This window comes from Ostrinia nubilalis, chromosome 19 (assembly GCF_963855985.1).
Source record: "Ostrinia nubilalis chromosome 19, ilOstNubi1.1, whole genome shotgun sequence".
NCBI lineage: Eukaryota > Metazoa > Arthropoda > Insecta > Lepidoptera > Crambidae > Ostrinia > Ostrinia nubilalis.
Window position 1 is genome coordinate 8113436 of NC_087106.1, and position 22000 is coordinate 8135435.

At 40.2% G+C, this 22000-nt stretch overlaps 1 protein-coding gene across 1 annotated transcript; it reads right to left on the reverse strand.

Moving 5' to 3' along the window:
* Nucleotides 1-14558: 14558 nt before the first annotated feature.
* Nucleotides 14559-19480, reverse strand: LOC135080949 (uncharacterized). Its single transcript, XM_063975671.1, has 4 exons — nucleotides 19360-19480; nucleotides 17767-17886; nucleotides 16603-16686; nucleotides 14559-15895 (listed from the first exon to the last, which is right to left on the reverse strand). The coding sequence occupies exons 1-4, from the start codon at nucleotides 19478-19480 to the stop codon at nucleotides 15777-15779; spliced, it is 444 nt and encodes a 147-aa protein (XP_063831741.1). The 3' UTR covers nucleotides 14559-15776.
* Between the last annotated feature and the right edge of the window lie 2520 nt (nucleotides 19481-22000).

Here is a 22000-nt window from a genome sequence, read left to right on the forward strand (position 1 = left end):
AGTCCCGAACATGTTTTCGAAAACCATTTTACCAACTGACAGATCCCATGTAATTTTTTCACTTTTATAAATTTCACCGAATGAACTGTAGTAGACCAATGCACGTTTGAGTTTTTAGCAGTTCACCGAATGAATATTCGACCGTAAAAGCATTGATCAAGGAATATAACAAAAAGGCAAATTCATTTAAATATTTGTATCCTCAATAAAATATTTATAAATTCAATTTAAATAAGAATATGTGAGTCGTCTAGTTTCAAAACCCGCTAAAACGCTCCTGCAACTAATTTCTGTTTATATCTCTAAATGATGCTACTGCAATTTTCTCATCATACTGTTCAATCATTTTCGATCAAAATACACTAAAAGACTACTAAACTAGCACTTAAAATTAGGTTTGTGTTACAAACTCCACTAAAACGCCGTCCGTTTCTTTCAAAACCCTCTAAAAGTTGATTGACCAATGGTAGCACGGTATTTTGGTCACGTGACTGCGAAATCAGTATGGAGATTTTTTTATAACGTGGTTGCTTCATAATTTGCTCTTATCAAATCCCGCTAAAATACAACATGTCCGTTTCAAATCCCATTAAAACCGAATGTTCGTAACAAAATACGCCAAAATGAAAATAGTTTTCATTATAATTCAAATTATATTTAACTTAAAGATAAATAGCAACTACTGTTAGTATTGCCAGATGACAATAATAATTCATATCATATTTTTTTTTGCCTAAGGCCAAAGCTATATGGATAAGCGGTTTTTTTCAATTTCTCGAAATCTTATCAAAATCGTTTTAGCGGGATTTGAAACTAGACGCCTCATGTATCTATTTTTTTACATTATATATTTTAAAACGAATTATTGTATTCCTTTGATTAATCGCTTCTCGTAGGAACTATCTAGTAGTATTTTTCTTTTCCGGTTGCAATATCAATAATTGCCACCCACATATTTGGTTCATAGACTTCATAACTGCACTGTGTAACACTAATCAAATATTTATTATTATATTCGAACGCGGTATTTCAAAAATCCATGTCATGTTGTTTTTAAAATTTTAGTGAGGGTAGTTGTGTGATATCAAGACAAATGGAAGCCGTTCTAACAGTGTAGTGTGTTTTGTTGTTACGTAAATTACGCTACGTGTAAAATTATTCTAGAATGAGTAACATCAAGTTGTTAAAGTCCAATCGCGGAAAGGATATATTATTTATAGATGGATACTCGTATTATCTTATTAGACAAAATGGTTTTACTTATTATTGGTGTTGCACTAAAAAGAGATCAGCAAAATGTGGTGTAAATGTAATTACGGTACGGAACGAGAACATAAAATTGTGAGTCAAAATTTATCTCATGCTCATATTCCAGACCCAGAGAAAGAAATAAAATTGAATATTGCAGTTTCTCTAAAAACAAAAGCAATTAATTCGATGGACAACCCATCCCAGATTATACAATCTACAATCTACCCGGAATATACAATCTACCCGACAGCACTTCCACCCCCATCACTTAGATGGTTGGCAGTCCACAACAGTACGTTTCTCTAGAAACTTCCTGCCCCGACCTGCAAGCTTTCAAGAGGAGAGCGTATCTTTACCTTAAAGGCCGGCAACGCACCTGTAACGCCCCTGGGTCTGCGGGTGTCTATGGGCGACGGTAATCACTTACCATCAGGTGATCCGTCTGCTCGTTTGCCTCCTATCACATAAAAAAAAAAAAAAAATAAAATACAACGTTATATACAAGATATTCCGAGTACCAGCGCCCCCCATGTACCAAATGCAGCAGCAATACGGATGGTCATTCAACGTACGAGAAATAAAAATTTACCAAAAGTACCGTTAATTATCTCTTGAATAAGAAGAATGAAAGTTAAAGATCTATCCTGATTTTGTTTTTGAAAATTTTAAAACAGTAACTTATACAATATGTCGGAAGAAAAAGTTTAAATTATTAATATTATCAAAAGGAGAAGACTATACAAACTGGAAGAAGATATTGATAATGTTATTGACAGCAAAATATATAGATTGTGTTTTGGAAGATAATGCTGAGAGCAAAAAGGAATTTAGTAGAAAGGATGCAAAAGCAAGATATATCATAATAAGCTCGTTATGTGATAAATTTGTTGTATATGCATTGAATTGCAATACAACAAAACAAATTTAAAAAAAATTTGACACATTATTTCTAGGACATGAAGATACACAGATTTGCCAACTTTTAGAACAATTTTATAAATTCAAATTTTCAAATTCGGATTTGATGATTGACATAGCAGAAATTGAAAATCAAGCGATAAAATTAAGAAATTTAGGTTACAGCATAGACGAGAAACAAATCATGATAAAATTTTTATCAAGTTTACCAGAAAAATTAGCTTTTTTTAGAACTGCGTGGGAGTCAACCCAAACTTCCGAAAAAACATTAATAAATCTGCTATCAAGAATTAATCTAGAGCTAAATATGCGAAAAGAAAATCAAAATCAAAATTTGGAAAAACCCGAAATGACGCCGTCTACGTCAGCAATAGAAACAAATGACAACGCATTTTTAGTCAAGAGTTGTTTTCAATGTGGAAAGAAAGGACACATTGCCAAGTATTGTCGGCAGAATATGAATGGAAATCGTGGATGGAAAAATAATAACCTGCAATGCTTCAGATGTCTGAAGTTCGGACACAAACATACGGAGTGCAGTCAACAAACGAACTGTATGTACTGCAAGCATAATTCTCATTACACGAAATTCTGTCTGCAGCAACATCAGCACCAGGAATGATAATAACTGACTTTGAAATTGCCGCTATGCTGTCAAAGTAGTATTCCCGGATTGCAATCACTTTGTTTTTTTCACCTGACTCAGAACATTTGGCGGCATATTCAATCTGCAGGACTTGCAACGCGTAATGGAAATGATAGCGAGTTTGCTCATAAAATGAGACATTTCTCAGCTTTGGCAATTCCCGACGCTTTTGAGTTACTGAAAAAGAAATCATACCAGAAGAGGCCAAAGTGGTAAGATATTTACTATTTATTTATTTATATTAGGGAAACAAACAATTTTGATATACAGACAAATAATCACACAAAAAATAGGACAGAAATCAGCAAAGTTTCCACAGTTAAAATGAATACAGAGTGCAGACTAAAAATTAAGTAATAAATTATACATTAATTTCTAAATGTCAAATAAATACAGGGTCAATTTTATAAAATTTCAAACAGTTAAATTTAATGAAAAATATAAAATGTCAAAAAGAAATAAAAGAGGATGACTTAATTAAAACAAAATCTTAATTATTATTGTAATCCCACCAGAAACATAAATGTGAAATAATACAACCATGACATCGCACGTCCTCTAAAAAACTGTCATAACACAGAAAAAGTGTGATTTTAGTTATAAATGTGATTGTATTTTTGCGATTGATTGTGTGATTTTAGTTATAAATTGACCGTGGGAGAGCCATGCTTCGGCACGAATGGGCCGGCTCGACCGGAGTGATACCACGGCCTCACAGAAAACCGGCGTGAAGCAGCACTTGTGTTGTGTTTCGCCGAGTGAGTGAGGGTACCGGAGCCCCCCCCCCCCCCCCCCTCCCCACCTCCCAATGATAGCGCAGTTAAAAACTATTTTACCCCAGGAGGGTACCAGCTGCGTTAGCGTTGGAGAATCCCTCACTGGACATCCATGCTCAGGACACAACGCACCTGAGCGTGGATGCCCAGGCCGCCCCTCGTACTCTGGGGAGGGCAAAACCGCGCTCAACACCTGGGGCAAGAGCAAATTTACCATGGCACCCCCTGCCACGCTGGCCGTGGACTTTTGCAATATCAGGGGCTTACACTCTAACCTCAATGCTGTTCACCACCACCTTGAGACAGCAATGCCGGCCTTGCTTTTTTTAACCGAGACTCAGATATCGTCTCCTGCGGACACATCTTATCTCTCCTACCCTGGGTCTACTACGCCCACGCGAATCCCAGATGTAGAGAGCCAAGAACCTTCACTGTTGGACCTTCTGCTGACTTCCCATCCGGATGGCTATCAGCTATCCGTTGGCGCCCCTCTGGGCTCCTCGGACCATTGCCTTATCCGGAGTACGGTGCCACTCACGTGCTCGCCGCGACCACGAGTTGCATGCAGTCGCCGCGTGTGGCACTACAGGTCAGCAGACTGGGATGAGATGCGGTCCTTCTTCGCATCTTACCCTTGGAGGCAGGTTTGCTTCACGCAAGATGATCCCAGCGTCGTTGCTGATATTGTTGCTGATGTGGTGCTGCAGGGTATGGAACTTTTCATACCGTCTTCTGTTGTTCCCATTGGTGGCAAATCTCAGCCTTGGTTTGGTCAATCCTGCAAAAAGGTTTTACGCCGGAAGCAGGAATCCTACCAAGCCTGGGCAAATGCAGCGAGGCTACGGGATGAGAACACCAGCGCATTAAAAAAGGAGTTTAACTTTGCCTCTAGGTCTTTCAAAAGAGTCATCGCAAGGGCGAAGTCGGAGCACATTGGTAGAATTGGTGGGAAGCTAGAGCGTCTTCCTTCTGGAACTCGTGCGTTCTGGTCTCTTGCCAAAGCTATCCAAGGAAATTTCTGCACGCCATCATTTCCACCCCTGCACATGACTTACTCTAAAAAATAGTGTTATAAAGTAGAATAAACTATAATTTTAAAACAATTGTTTTTTAAAACTCCGACTCTGAGACCCCGTACAACTGTTAATACTTTATGATAAGCCCTCCTATGTATTCTTTGTTTAGAAGCATAATGTCAAAGTCCGCCAAGAGCGAGGAGACCCCCGCGGCATTAATCGACGAACCCTTGCTCTCCAACCTCAGTCCGGAAAACCAGGTCACAGACTCAGGGGATCGCGGCGGTGTCTCGCGAAGTCCAACCTAAAAAAAAACAAATTTGACACCAGCCAAATCCATAGGGACCACGCGGGTCGACTAAGCACAACGGCGGCACCTACTAAATCCAACTGACAACTGGCGGTCTGATACAGATGCACTTCCACTTGCCTCCAATCTCGAGGTTTTCGAGATCAATCTTGACACAACACAAAAGTTGTTGCCTCATATCCTCGTTAAGACTCAAATCGTAGATATCCCCATAACACTGCTGGTAGACTCCAGATCCGCTATCCTTACTAAAGGAGTCATCAACAGACATCATAGTCTTAGATTTGACACTGCATCTTAATCATTTACGTATCTGCCCCAACCATGAACACCAAGTTCTTTTGGAGAGCCCTCACGAGCACAGTAGAATCTCAAGTTGGAAAGATAACAAGCATCCCTAATGACGTGGAAGAACTTTGTATTTTTCTACGCTTATCTATTATTTCACATGGGCGAAATTATATAAAAAAAAGTAATGATTAATGGAAAACAGACGTCTTAAACAATCTGCCGTCTTTTAAAAATTTCTCAAAATTTACCATCCATAATTTATCACATCTGGGCGACTGACACATGCTGCAAGAACTTCATCATTCCAACATCGTTTCAGTGTCAACATGTGGTCTGGTATCTTGAATGAGGAATTTAATGGACCATTTGAATTGCCATCCAGACTTGATGACGACAACTACAAAAGTTTTATATTGGAAACAACATTATTAGAAAAAAAAACGGCGAGTGACTCACAAAGTCTGTAGAGAAAGAGAAGAATATTTTAAAAGAAAAGCTTACCATCCCATAACATCACCCTGGACAACGTCCGACAAAGTCTCTCAGGGATGGCAAAAGACTGGACGGACTTATTGGTTCCCTAGTGGAGATTTATGGGACACAATATCCGTTAGCGCTTTAGATGTTTCCCACATTTTAGGCAAAGTCGGTTGGTTCGGCGGCGGAACAATGTGCTCTCTTCGCCGCGGAAGACGGCGACGAGTACGGACAGAAATTCCTTTTGATCGAGCATCTAGTATGTCGCCATAGAGTAAACTTTATACAATTACATGAAGAGGAGAACAGAATCGAGGTTCAACGGACCGAGGTAGAGGCACAAAGAGTAAAAGCAATAGTGGAACGTAACGCCAAAAATAATTATAAATAAATAATAAATAAATAAATCTTTAGACAATTTCACACATCGCCAGCTAGCCCCAAAGTAAGCAACTTAATGCTTGTGTTATGGGTGCTAGCTTAACGGATATACTACTTATATACTTTTAATTATTCGTTGAAACACAGAAGAGAAGGCCACGAAAAGCAAGGCCAAGCTTTCATTGCTAACAGATCCTATGTGAAGATTGAATTATTCATTCTGGAGCAAGTCACCATGTCATTAGTTTCAGGGAATGGTTTACCTTACCACTGAAGCTTGGTGACGACGGAGAAATGTTTGCAATAGGAGTTGGAACCATTCAAGTGCAAATGTTGGTTAATGATAAATGGCAAGACGGATACTTCAAGGATGTATGGCATGTTCCAAGTTCAAAACAGAATTTGTTATCATCAGGTTCAGAACTACAAAATAATAATTATAATAGAATATGCAGAACTAAACAAAAGATATTTTAAGAATTTAAACTAGCCCAAATGAAGGTTCTTCAATGAATGCACTTTCATTTGGTAAATTCTTTAAACAGAATTCTTTTCAGTGCATTGTAAATGGAAGTGTGAAAAGAATAAATCGTTATAAAATTTCAATCTCATTTACGAATTTTAACCACGCTAACTTGTTGTTGACCACAACACTTTAGTAACTAATAACTACAAAGTCTTTATTCCCTCATTTAATGTCACGAGGATGAGTCTTGTAAGTCTGCTTGGTTACCAAGGAAATAATTAGCAAAATATGGAGTGCTAGAATGCGACCTGACAGAAGTATTTACAGCAAGATTATTATTCTTCACAATTCCTGTCACTTCTGCAGCAGCTGAAAGGTCATTTAGCAAATTAAAACTAATAAAAAAATACAACAGTATATACAACAATGAAACAGTATGGGCCATAGTTCATTACGAAACAATTTCTACAAAAGTGGAAAAATTAGTTTCGAAGGAAAATTACACCATGGAATCATTCAGTAGGTGCAGAACATTCAGATTTCTTTTAAATTTTAAATAACTAAATAGTACCGTTGTCAATCCAACCTTTAAAATTAAGTCATCTTAATTTTGGGTGAAGTGAATTAGACAAATTATTTGATTATACAAATGTTCCATCATAATTCAACGATATAAAGAAAGGGATTCGGAAAAACATATACATATCTACTAATCACATCAAGTCTTGGAATTTTTATAATGAAAAATTAAAAACTATAAAATTCCTAGCAGCTAAAAACACGAAATTAAAAATATAAACGGTGTACTATCTATCAAATCCTTAAAAGAAATTTGGAAAAGTAAAAAACGAAAGGTAACAGAGTAACTAATAAAAATCCGACTGTCACACATTTTACTGCAGCGCCAAAAACCAGCATGGTTTCTGGTCTTAGTGCCTCATAGCAGAGGCGCTAATTCTGAAGGAGATAGCAAAAAACATATGCTGGAATATCAAGATATTTTAACAAGTAATTTTTCTGGTCTTAGTGCCTCATAGCAGAGGCGCTAATTCTGAAGCAGATAGCAAAAAACAATGCTGGAATATCAAGATATTTTAACAAGTAATTTAAAATCAGTAGAAATGAAAATTAAAGTTTAGGATTCACTCACTTTCTTCATTACAGTGTAGTAATGAAGAAAGTGAAAATTGTATCGTCCTACCGCGAATGACGCTATACAAGATGGATGCTCGTTTCATATTGCAAGAGTGGTTCAAACATTTATTACCGAAAATAGGGATTTAAATATCATAACTTTATGTCCCAAAAGTCTAGATTTGAATCCAATAGAGAACATCTGGGACCGAATGATTCAGTTGTGGGATCATTAACTAGAGAGGACGCGTGTAAAAGTTTAAGAGATTCTTGGCACGAAATTCTTAAAACTTTGGAATCAATCAAACACGATTGTACCGAAAAGCCTGTAACGCGAAACGAAGCGGCGGTAATGGTTGTTGTGTGGAATGATTTTTAGGAAAGTGTTAGCGATAAAATTATAATCTGTGACATCATAGACAAGATTGCGGCGACCGGAACGTTCTAGAAGCGTTGGGCAATATTTCCGTATCCTGCTCCTGTCATTTGCCACCCTCCCCCCTTCCCCGCACACCTACAACCCGAACGAACGCGCGCGGACGCTGCTCTTGCGTCAAACATTAAAAGTCTTAAAAACTATCTGTGAAAGTGCACGAAATACAACACATTATTATCTTCCTAGGACCTCTCCTCCTCACCCTCTGGTAAGTCCATCGCTTTACCAAACAGAAAGAATAAATAAAGTTAATGTTCAAATTCAGGCTTCCACTGTAGATTTGATCACCGTTTCCGATCTTTACGAATCACTCTGTAAGTTTTTCTTAGCTGAACGAGATAACTTTAGGTATTTCGAAGAAAAGGCGATGGAATTAAGCGTATCGAAGCAATACACAACAAATTAATATCGGAAAAAGACAACCAAAAAGAAAAAAAAGATTTGATGAAACACCAAATCGCACAATCGTCAAAAGAATTTATTTTAAACCAAATCTCATGTTAATTTCCTGTTTTCTTATCTGGAATGATGTTTAATAAAGCAATGTTGATTAGTGTCAGTGTCGCACCCGTTACAATGGAAATACCCTAAGGCACACGACACTTTATACGACTTACTGTCACCGGCCGAACCAAGGACACAAACGTATAGTAATCGTGGATCACTTTGAAATAGCAGAATATAATTCATACCATCACAGACAGCCACAGGAAGGCGAATCGGCTTGCGAATCACCATTACCTGGCAGCTTTATGTAAAATGGCAGCTGCATATGGATTTGGACTATTCCTTACAACAGCTTTGAAAAATCAGTTCAACTGCGGGATATCAGACAAACATGTGCAAGACAAATTACTTGAAATGAAGGAATTAACCCTTGACACAGCACTTCAAATCGCAGAAAATTCTTATAATAGTGCATCAATAAACAGTCACAAGGATTGCTACAAGTATAACATTACAAGGCCAGCTTCGTGAGATACGAATGAAATTGCCGGAGAGGACTGGTTGGAACTTTGGTGGCAGTTTGGCCAGCAATCCTCTTTTGATATTGTTTATGGTTTTTTACTTTTATATAAATATTGTTTTTGGATTTTGAAGTTGCTTTTTTACTGTCTTTTGTGCGGTCTAGTTTTATGTCTTGAGCAAATATACTGTTTTGGCCCTGTTTGGAGTTTTTCCTTGAATAGCTTCTTGCATAAAATATACTCACCACCAGCAGGCCTATGTCAGAAATATACGGTCCACCCATCGCCCATTAATTTACTGTAGCAGCAAACGCAATTGGAAATGTCCTTCTACCGATGTTCACTTTCCCTCGCGTACATTATCAAAGTCATTTTTTGAGAGGTGGGCCAGTTGGTATTAGTGGTACTGCAAATAAACCAGGTTGGATGCAAGAAGATGATTTTCTCGTGTCCCTACAACATTTCCAAAGACACACAAATAGTTCCTCGAATAACAAAGTGCTTTTACTACTGGACAACCATTCATCACAAGGATTGCTACAGGTCATTAGTCTGATCGGTGTGGAGGGCCACATTTTGCAAGAAAATGCCGACATGTAGACGCTGAATGTAGTTATTGCAAGAAAGGACACTTGAAGAGATCGTGTTAAAATTGAAGATACAAAAAATATTAATGCAGTAGAGGAACAAGAAAAATATCAGGTACTTAAGGCTTGGTATTTCTGCTAAAGTAGGTATTTCGCGCTGTCAAAATCTGCGCGCGCAATACTTCGCCGAAGACAGCGCGCCAAAGAGCTCTCGCGGCTACACAGTATAGAAATACGCAGTTTAGAAATACGCAGTTGGTTAGGTTAGGTTGACTTCCTTCCGTTCAAGCGTCACACTCACAGCACTTTCTAATACAAATCATATCCAAGTGATACAAATTAAAACAACTTTCAAAATTTTTGGGAATATATTTTAGAATCGAATAAATAAGTATAGAATATAAGTGCCAAAGTAAACACGGTTCAAAGAGGCGTGGCGTCACCCGACCTTCCGGAAGTTCCGCGCCGGCTAAAAGAATTTCAAGATTACGTCACCCGACCTATCGGTAGATCCTCGGGAGCTTGAGCGATTGGAAAAACATTTTATGATCAGTTACTCGTAGTAGCGATTATTTAGAGCTAGGATAATAAATTATAGTTGTTGCAATTCACAAAGCTTAGCATGTGGTTAATTACATTAATCAGTACACGCATCAATTTTGTTCAGTCTTTTTGTTTATTAATAAATAAAAATATCATACTAAAATTGCATACATATTTGTTTGTATTGGTCTGGGTGTTTTATTTTCATAATTGTATAACGTATGTACGGGGCTCTGTATCGAAAATCACTATGAGCAATGAGCATCACACACTGTTACCTGGAGTGCATTACCGCAGCAAAATTTTTATAAATGTTGTGCTTTAGAGAGTCGAGAGTATAGCAGATAATTAGTCCATTGTGAGCAGAAATTTGTCCACTAATAGCAAAATTCGTTCAAATTATAGTTTTAAAGTTATTGGCTAGAAGATTCTTTTATCTTGCAGCTTAGACCTTTAGCTACAGACCTTAGACAGTATTTTTGAAACATTCTTACGCATGGTGGAGGAAGGGACGCTCTAGAGCAGTGGTTCTTAACCGGTGGTCCGCGGACCACTGGTGGTCCCTGGAGGCATTCCAAGTGGTCCACGATGTGCACTTGCACACCTTCGTCAAAACCACTTTTAACTGATTTTTGCAGTCAAACTGGTTTTGACCGATTATGAGGTGGTCCCTGACAAGACAGAAATTTGGTAAAATGGTCCCTCATGACTTAAAGGTTAAGAACCACTGCTCTAGAGACTCAAAACTACAAGGATACACATGAACTCCAGTTTTAAATCCGTTGATATCTGCTGCATCTGCCATGTTTTTTTGGCTATAAGATTCTTCTATCTTACGGCTTAGACCTTTAGCTACACACCTTAGACAGTATTTTTGTGAAAATTCTTACGCATGGTGGAGGAAGGGACGCTCTAGACACTCAAGTCTACAAGGAGTCACATCAACTTTAGTTTTAAATCCGTTGACATCTGCTGCATCTGCCATCTTTTTGGGTAGAAGATTCTTCCATCTTGCAGCGTAGACCTTTAGCTACAGACCTTAGACAGTATTTTTGTGAAAATTCTTACGCATGGTGGAGGAAGGGACGCTCTAGACACTCAAGTCTACAAGGAGTCACATCAACTTTAGTTTTAAATCCGTTGACATCTGCTGCATCTGCCATCTTTTTGGGTAGAAGATTCTTCCATCTTGCAGCTTAGACCTTTAGCTACAGACCTTAGACAGTATTTTTTATTATTTATTTGTGTCATTGTGCTCTTCTAAAGAGTGTAAGACGATTGTATGTAGGTACTATTAAAATGTAATTTTAACTCATTGGTTTTGTCTCATATTTGAGGAATGTACTATGTATCATGAGTAGAGTCTTCGTTTAAAAGGATGCGAACGATTTAAATTTCAATAGGTAGACAAAATTGATAATTTCTTAATTATCAAAAATTTAAGCTTTCTCCAGTAACACTGATATTATTATGCTGTGACACATCAAAGTCATCATTGTCAAAAATATTGACAAATCGCGAACTGTCACGGCCAAAAAACTGACACGCGTCCGTCCTCCGTAAGCGCCACCGCGCGACTGATTGAGATTGTCCAAGCCGTTATGGACGATTTTTTCCACATTTTTTAACATAGTAACTAAATAAGACGCAATATAAAAATTTCATCCGTTAAAAGCCCTCAAGTTATTTCTGAACTTTAGTTTAGTAAAAGATTTAGAATCTCAAATCGCTTATTTTAAAAATAAAACCATAAATAGAAAACGAATAGAGGTAACTTTGGGAATATATTTTATCGAGTCAACTTCATCAAATCGTGTTTCCATCCGTTAATAGCCCTAGAAAATATCCTCAACTATGCCCAATAAAAATCTTAGCCTTTAATTTTACTGTTTAGTACCTCAAAAATGAAAAATGAAAACCTCATTTTCGCCATTTTCTCTGCTACCCGGCCTTAAAGTGAACAAATCACTGTAAAGTGTACAATGCTGACTAAATACCAGAGGTAATGATTCCATGGTACAGAAGTTTGCCAGATCATCAAGTGGTGACTTAGATTGCGTGCCAAATCCCTCTATTTTGAGGACAGTGATGGAAATTGAAATAAATTGCTGTTTTTTAATTTATTTGTGCTCCTTGATTCAGGCTCAGTAAAATCAATTGTTTTATACATTCAATATTATTAGAACGGGCGTCTTTAGGGAAAAGGCATAAAAAATCATCAACAACTCCCACATAATGAACGTATTACGACACAACAAACAAATGAGACACGAAAACAAATGATCGATAAAAAAACGCATTAAATGGAATCAATTGTCAAAAAATACGAGGACGACCTTTTTGGTCGCCACAATGTTAACCTCAACAGGAATGAAAGAGTATAAAACAAAATAATGGTCAGAGCAACAGATTTTCTGTCCGAAATTATCTTTAAGCCCTCGAATTTCAAACGAGATTATATTTTATGGACACACGAAACGCAGAAACCACACAACGGGATATTTGAACTTGAATGAAGTTCGACCAAAGTAAATACTTGACTGATGATGAATTTAACACTTTTTACAGTCAATCGTCAAATAGTTCGTGACACCCAAAGTAGACCATAAGTACGCAACACGTCTTTGTTACAATTGGAATAGAGTTTAAAATCACCCCCATCCCTCAACCCTTTCCCCAACCCCTGCTGTACAACATTTTTGTGTGTTTCGTCTTTTTGTGTTGTCGTGATTGTGATTTGTGATGTCTTTTTTGTTTTAGGTCGATAAGTTTGCTTAGTCTTGTAGTTAAATTATTTTATTTTATTTGATTCTATCACTGTGTAAAAGCTGCACGTGACATTGGCGGAACAGTGGCGAAAAAGCACAAGTTCATCGCCATCAATAAAAGAAGAAGAAGAAGAGTAATTATTGCTCACTTTTGGTGTCACGAACTATTTGACGCTGACTGTGCCATACAATATCGATCAAGTGATGACGACACAAAGGTAGTAAGTTACTCGCCGAAATGCAAACACAACAACTCTTGCGACCACTATATCAACCACAATTATTTTTTAAATCAACCACATTCGTATCTGTATTTTAAAAGGTACTACAACTTCAAGCATAGACAACAGTTAGTTTTCAACCCAAAAATTGCGAGATAGACAAACAACGAAATGGAAATTTGGTAAACCACCATAGAATAACCACAGTCGCTAAACACACACTGGGACTTTTAAAATAAAACAGCACAGACATAACCTTAAACTGTCAAAAGAAGTACACAAACACAAATAAAAATATAAATCCATAATAAATATATAAATTACAATCATCATACAATCTAATGTTATGTCTGGCATTCGAATTGCTATAAAAATAATTTTATTCATTACAATTTTGTTAACCTAATTCAATTATAACAATAATTACAACGATCAAGCAGGAAAATATTATTATACACATTCCGAGCGTGGAAATTCATACACAATCTGCGAAGCATTTTTATAACAAGATCAACAATCTTTTAAAGATTAATTCTAAAGGTATAATCATTTCTACTGCAGTCATGAAACTCATGTAAGTTTTGCCTAGGCGCAGATCACCGACTTTTAGTTGGCCGATAGTTACGCCCGATTTTAATTTATATGAAGAATCGGTCGATACCAAATCGGTGTAATGTGCGCACTTCCATACATGCCCTTGCCCATACTGATTAACTGCTCAACTAAACTATCGGCCGACAAAAAGTTTGCAGTCTGCGTCTAGGGTACAAAATTTTGCTAGAAAAAAAACCTAATCTAAAGGTCCTGGCCCTGATAAAAAGTAACCAGTCTTATCTTAGTAACTTTTTAGGTGAACAGATTAGATAAGGTACAACTTATTTATGTTTTTTAACAAGTTTTAAATACAAGTATTTACATAAATGCATTTACTCTTATCAAGTTGGCTTTTCAAAATCTCCAACGTAACTTTTTAACATTATTCCTACCACTGCTTCTGGAAATTAAAAGTAAGAAGACCAGTAAGTAAAAATAGTAGCTTTATAGCTTATTTAAAGGAGCCCTTATGGGCTCCTTTAAATAAAACAAGTCATTTGTGCGCTTGCAACACCGCTAACTGGAGATTCCGTGGAGGGTAACTGAACGGAAAGCATCGATCTGATTTAATGCTCTTATAATTTAATAGACTTCAGTATGTAAAACGCGTAATGTCTGTTTATACTCCACTGCGCACGAGTTCGGTCGCCTGGGGTCAATATACAGGGTGTTAGGTAAATGGGTATATGAGCCGACACTAGCCCATGTTAACATGGGCATATAAATAGTATGGTGAAGTCAGAAATTTTATATCATCATTTTATTTTTTTTAATTATCATACAAAAAAATATTTTATGAAATCCGATTTGTATGAAAATTAAAATAATTAAAATGAAGATATCAATTTTCTGACTTCACCATACCATTTATATGCCCATGTTAACATGGGCTAGTGTCGGCTCATATACCCATTTACCTAACACCCTGTATATTGCTTGGCCCATTAGTGTGCGGTCTTACAAATGCACGACTGACGTCCTACCTACTCAAAACATCTAATTTGAAAGCCCTTAGGGCCTTGCCACACTAGCGGATTGCAAGCGGAGCGGCGGGCACGCCGCGGTCGACAAAATGCTTGGAAAAAGCCGCGGCGTGTTCGCGGTGCCAGTATCGTTGCTTGGATAGTTAGTACTTGGCGGTCTTGCAAAAACAATTGACGTCCTGCGTCTATTTAGAGAGCCCTTAAAGCGTACTATTGACAATTTTAAGTCTTCAAAGTATACACGGCGCTGTGTAAAAAGTGTAATGTCTGTGTTCCACTGCGCACAAGTGACATGGCGTGGCGTGGCGTCGCGGTGGCGAGCCTAGCGCCAGTATCATTGCTTAGATACTTAGTGAGCGGTCTTACAAATACGCAACTGACATGATGCTCAAAACGTCCATTTGAAAGCGCCAGGGTAGATTATTTTGATAATGTTTAAATGACTATTTTCCAAGTATACACGGTGCTGTGTAAAACGTGTAATGTCTGTTTTCCACTGCGCACGAATTAAGTTACGTGGCGTGGCATGGCGTCGCGGTGGCGAGCCTAGCGCCAGTATCATTGCTTAGATACTTAGTGAGCGGTCTTACAAATACGCAACTGACATGATACTCAAAACGTCCATTTGGAAGCGCCAGCGTAGATTATTTTGATAATGTTTTAATTACTATCTTCCAACCAAGTATACACGGTGCTGTGTAAAACGCGTAATGTCTGTGTTCCACTGCGCACGAATTAAGTGACGTGACATGGCATGGCGTCGCGGTGGCGAGCCTAGCGCCAGTATCATTGCTTAGATACTTAGTGAGCGGTCTTACAAATACGCAACTGACGTGATGTTCAAAACATCCATTTGGAAGCGCCAGCGTAGATTATTTTGATAATGTTTAAATGACTATTTTCCAAGTATACACGGTGCTGTGTAAAACGCGTAATGTCTGTGTTCCACTGCGCACGAGTTAAGTGACGTGGCGTGGCGTGGCGTCGCGGTGGCGAGCCTAGCGCCAGTATCATTGCTTGGTGCGCTTGCCCGGCGGCTTCTGTAGCTGGAAGCCGCCGGCTGCTGGCACCAGTGAGGAGTTCAGCGACGTGCCGAGAGCTGACTGCGGAGTCGGTTGCCAGCCGGGACCTGGGTAATAAGAAATCATTGTAACAATACACGAATAAAACACTTGATGGAATCTAAATATTGTAATAACTATTATTTAATTTAACGCACAAATAATTACAGTAAACATATTCATCAATAGGTAATCACCAGGTCATAATGCAGTCTCTAATTCGTATTCAAGGCTTAAAAATGATAAAGGATAACTGTGCCATGAGTACGAATGACTCGTGATCGTATAGAATTCGTTTTCCTTAAACAACCACAGCGGCGGCGCTGTTTTTTCATTAATACAAAAAAGAAACGATTACCATACGATAAGAGGAACGATATTTGTTCGTGCTCAGCTGAGCATGAGCAGACCAGCTGGTATAAGATGCGCGCCATTTTAGTCGATCAAATGTATCGACAAGACGATATAATGGCGGGCTTATTCCACTATTCCCCGTTGACAATCCCCGTCAACGGGGATTAGTGAACTTTTGTTCACTATTCCCCGTTATATTAGGATTTTATTTTTAACATTGTAAGCTCCAATTGGCGTTAACGGGGAATAGTGAACAAAAAGTTCACTAATCCCCGTTGACGGGGATTGTCAATGGGGAATAGTGGAATAAGCCTAATGGCGCGGCTAGCACTTTTAACTTTTAAGTTAGCAATTTTGACAGTTGACTGACACCAACAATTTCAAAGATTTTTTATTTTATTAAAAGTAGGTAATTGCTTACCACTGGCGTCAGCAGCAGGGAAAGGAGACACAGCACTGCCCAAGTATGTGAACGGAGTTGGTCCAGCCAACTGCGATATGTTTCCTGTACAAAAAATACGTTTACGTGAGTATTTGTTCAAACTTCAAAATATGTCAACATTTCATTGAATAAAGATATTCAGTTTATAGTGAATAAAATATAAATTTTATATGACTAAACTGGCGTTAGATGAATGACAGCGCCTCACATTGGGTACATTGATTTTATTGGCTTTAAGTTACAGACTTGGATTCAATACACTAATGTGTAGATCGGTCCTTGGTCTTACGTTTATGTCTAAAGAACCTTAGGTGTATTATATCCAAGAGTATAACTTGGAGCCAATATACCCAATGTATGGCGCCGGCATAAGGTAACACGGGACTATTCCCACCTCTCTTTCCCACCGCTGCAACTTCTGTGTAGTCAGGATCTACAGCTTGACCGCCAATAAAAACCCAACCAGTGAAGGTCAAGTTTGTCCCAAGTGCAAGTGCATAAGGTACACATAAAATATCTTTAACGTTAAATAATTCAGACACATGACAGGTTATTATATGGGTCTAGAGCTTACCTGAGTCAGTGCCTGAAGTATGGGAGCGGCACGGGAGGGATGACATTGACATTTATGTATGACGTGACAGAGCATATAGTTCCAAAATACTGAACTGTCCTATCCATGACATTGACAGCGGGGCGCCACCGTCAATACCGGATCGCTGGTTCCGATTTCTGTCATGTTGGAAACCATAAAGTTGAACGATGGTAGCGCCCCCCTGTCATTGAGTTTGGTGGGACAGTTCAGCGTGGGTCATCTATACAAAATTTTGAAGTCTCTCTGACGTTTAACTTCCCAAAAACACCCTCCCATACCGCTCCCATACCTCAGGCATTGACTCAGTTAATCGCCAAACCTATAGTTTCCCATTTTTTTCTTTCAATAAAACTTGAAAATATAAGCTAAATTATTAATATTTAATTGTGAAAGAATCACGAAAATATATCTACAAATAAAGAAGTTATTACATGGCCCCAAACTTCACTGTCTTTTTAGTTTTGGTCTATATTTTAATCCCATTCAGTGAAATAGAATATTTTCAACATCACGAAACTTCTCCATTACGTGTATACTTATTTAATTACCTAGAGCCACCCTAGGATCTGACAACACGGCACTGCCGAAGCTGACATCTGACATCCCGGTTTTAGACTTCTTCCTGGAACCATCTGCATCCTTCAGGATCTGGTCCAGACTGTTGTTTGCTGTAAACAAAACCAACGTTAATAATGACGTTAGAAAGGTGTGCTGGAATGAAGGGCGAATAGGGTTTGAAAATGGTAGTGTTTATCATTGACTTGATGAATAAAATTGGAACTTAATAAATTAGCTAAATATATGAACAACAGTTCAAGGATTTCCACAACGACCGGTTCTAAGCTGCCCTTATCCAGGTAGGTGTTTCACATTTTGGTCGCTACTCGAGAACTTCTTGCTCTAACGTCCATCAGTGCGAGCTAGGTTGAGGCCAATAACCAAGTGATTTAAACATTAGGGCCTGCGCTAAAACTGACAAGCGCGCCCGTACGTGTACTACGTGTCTTTGTATAGAAAAATAGTATGAACAGGTCAGTGAGGCGCGGACGCCTGTGACGGGTTTGAGCGGATGTCTACCGCGGAGCGCAGTCCCGCGTTAGGACGACCGAAGCGGGCATTCTCTATGCACCTGCGTAAGTTTTCGCATAGGTCCTCAAGTGCTTCCTACCCGTGGTCATCATCATCACAATTTCATTCAAATAACGTCCACTGCTGAACATAAGCCTCCTTCAATGATATCTATATTGACCGGTTGGTATAGATCGTTTCATCCACGAAGACGTGCCCCACCAAATTTTGTCGAGGGAAGCGCGGGGTGCGGGGAGTTTGATCCGAGCAATCCGAGCGTCATTATTGTAGTATGGATAATTAAGCGTGTACCGATAAACTCAAATATTAGCGGAAGAATGGTGGGACGCGTCTTCGTGGATGATCTATACTAGCGTCCTGTGTCTTCCTGTTTTATGACCTTTATGAGGCCGTCGGTCCACCTTGTGGCCACCCACAAGGCGGACTTCCAAACGTCTCACGGTGCCCTTTCCCGTACGTGGCCTTCACTCCAGATCCTTGCTGCCTATCGGCCGCTTTGAAGGAAACACACACTCACCCGGCTGCGGGTCGAAGGCCGCGGCGGGCTCCTTGAGGATGTACTTACGCAGAAACGCACGAGCGCGCCAATACGTATGCGGCGCGCACGCACACACTGACAAAATTTAGCGTGGATTAGCGGGGAGCCAGTCGTGGTTGCGCCGAATTTTGTCAGTGTGTGCGTGCGCGCCGCATACGTATATTGGCGCGCTCACATACAAACCGCGCTCGGTGCGTTTCTATGAAGATGACCTACTCATTTGTATTTACTCTGGCCTTAGGGCTATATTTCACCGGGACACCATGGCGGCGCAACCAGTCGCCGCTACCAACAAAATGTATACAGCTCTATAGAGAGTTACTCACCTGGTGTCCGTTTGGTTGCGCAATGCTGTATTTTGTTGGTAGCGGCGACTGGTGTCCCGGTGAAATATAGCCCTTAAGAGCAAAATATTTGACGATTTGTAAGTACTATTTAACTAGTATTAGATTAGATTTTGACTTTGAATTGAACCTTTCTGCCCCATTGGCAGTTTTGACGGTAACACACTCACCCGGCTGCGGGTCGAAGGCCGCGGCGGGCTCCTTGAGGATGTACTTGCGCAGGTTGAGGTACTGCAGCTGCTGCGCCTCCACCTGCAGCCGCCCTGCTAGCGCCACTAGCGACTCGTGCATTATGATAATTATGATAATTAGCGGCCGCCCGCGACTTCGTACGTTTTACCCCCTTCATCTATCTTACGCGGTTTAGATTTTTTCATACAAAAGTTTTTTCCCGCTAACTCCCGTTCCCGTGGGAATTTTGCAATATCCTGTTGTAACTAAGCTTTAAGTTTACTAAGGTACCTGCATGCCAAATTTCAAGCGTCTATCTTACGCGGTTTAGATTTTTTCATACAAAAGGATTTTCCCGCTAGTTCCCATTCCCGTGGGAATTTCGGGAATTCCTTTCTTAGTGCACCTCTACGATACCTAAGCTACGTCCCTTCCAAATTTCAAGTGCCTACGTTTAGCCGTTTAGGCTGTGCGTTGATATGTCACTTAGTCTGCGCACTCACCCGGCTGCGGGTCGAAGGCCGCGGCGGGCTCCTTGAGGATGTACTCGCGCAGGTTGAGGTACTGCAGCTTCTGCGCCTCCACCTGCAGCCGCCCTGCTAGCGCCACTAGCGACTCGTGCATTCGTTCGTTCGTTTCAGCCGAAAGACGTCCACTGCTGGACAAAGGCCTCCCCCAAGGATTTCCACGAAGACCGATCCTGCGCCGCTCGCATCCAGGCACCTCCCGCGACCTTCACCAGATCGTCGGTCCACCTAGTGGGAGGCCTGCCCACGCTACGTCTTCCGGCTCGTGGTCGCTACTCAAGAACTTTCCTGCCCCAGCGGCCATCGGCTCTACGAGCTATGTGCCCCGCCCACTGCCACTTTATTTTAGCGATTCTGCGGGCTATGTCAGTCACTCTGGTTCTCCTACGAATCTCCTCATTTCTGATTCAATCACGTAGGGAAACTCCGAGCATAGCACGCTCCATCGCCCTTTGGGTGACCTTGAGCCTTCTTATGAGACATATAAAAGTCTCATGTAATTAATGGACGCCCCCTTTCGAACCCTGGTTGATGGTGACACTCACCCGGCTGCGGGTCGAAGGCCGCGGCGGGCTCCTTGAGGATGTACTTGCGCAGGTTGAGGTACTGCAGCTTCTGCGCCTCCACCTGCAGCCGCCCTGCTAGCGCCACTAGCGACTCGTGCATTATCATTGATATTATCCTTTAGAACCCGAGGACTGATGGTGACAACGGGCCTTAGTCTGCGCACTCACCCGGCTGCGGGTCGAAGGCCGCGGCGGGCTCCTTGAGGATGTACTTGCGCAGGTTGAGGTACTGCAGCTTCTAACTGCGCCTCCACTTGCAGCCGCCCTGCTAACGCCACTAGCGACTCGTGCATTCGTTCGTTCGTTTCAGCCGAAAGACGTCCACTGCTAGACAAAGGCCTCCCCCAAGGATTTCCACGATGACCGATCCTGCGCCGCTCGCATCCAGGCACCTCCTGCGACCTTCACCAGATCGTCGGTCCACCTAGTGGGAGGCCTGCCCACGCTACGTCTTCCGGCTCGTGGTCGCTACTCAAGAACTTTCCTGCCCCAGCGGCCATCAGCTCTACGAGCTCCCGCCCACTGCCACTTTATTTTAGCGATTCTGCGGGGTATGTCAGTCACTCTGGTTCTCCTACGAATCTCCTCATTTCTGATTCGATCACGTAGGGAAACTCCGAGCATAGCACGCTCCATCGCCCTTTGGGTGACCTTGAGCCTTCTTATGAGACCCATAAAAGTCTCATGTAATTAATGGACGCCCCCATTCGAACCCTGGTTGATGGTGACACTCACCCGGCTGCGGGTCGAAGGCCGCGGCGGGCTCCTTGAGGATGTACTTGCGCAGGTTGAGGTACTGCAGCTTCTGTGCCTCCACCTGCGCGTGCACCGCCTGCAGCCGCCCTGCTAAAGCCACCAGCGACTCGTGCATGCGACGGATGCCGAGGGTCAGTTCTGCAAGATAATGGCTTATTGATGAATTTAAATAAAAATAGTTTAAATTTAGCAGACGCAGTTTTATTGCAGAGAGATTACCACAGACAACAAGATGGCGACATAGAGCGATTTGTCTATTAACTAGAGACGTAACTACATACTAGTGTAGATCTGCTGAATCGGTAAATAGGGTTCAATATTAATAAATACAACACTCTCACCTAATTTGAACCCTTGTTCTTAAAACATAACTACTTTAAAATCAATACAAATAACATTTTGCATCTAAAGTAAACTTAAAGACATATTAATAACTCTCACCAAAAATTAACAGTTTTAGTAATGTGCAAGTTTCTTAATACCAATTTTACTTCTAAGATACTGAAACTTGTCTCTAGGTAAAGCTTTAGTGAATACATCAGCAAATTGCTCCTTAGTACAAACATAATTGAGATCAATTTGTTTCTCTACATATTTCTCCTTTATAAAATTATATTTGACATCGATGTGTTTACAACGCTTATGGTAATCAATATTTTTGATTAAACAAATTGCACTTTGGTTATCTATATTCAAACAAATTGAATCCTGATTGAATTTACCAATATCTAATAACAGTCTTTTCAACCACAAAGCTTCTTTTGTCGCAGAACAGGCGGCCATAAATTCCG

Excerpts from the sequence above, each read along its gene's own strand:
- LOC135080949 (XM_063975671.1), bottom strand. The coding sequence starts at position 19,480 with ATGCACGAGTCGCTAGTGGCGCTAGCAGGGCGGCTGCAGGTGGAGGCG. Across the intron at positions 17,887-19,359 it reads GGCCTTCGACCCGCAGCCGG|CAAACAACAGTCTGGACCAG; the intron begins GTGAGTGTGTTA and ends TTTTGTTTACAG. Across the intron at positions 16,687-17,766 it reads AGATCCTAGGGTGGCTCTAG|GAAACATATCGCAGTTGGCT; the intron begins GTAATTAAATAA and ends TTTTTTGTACAG.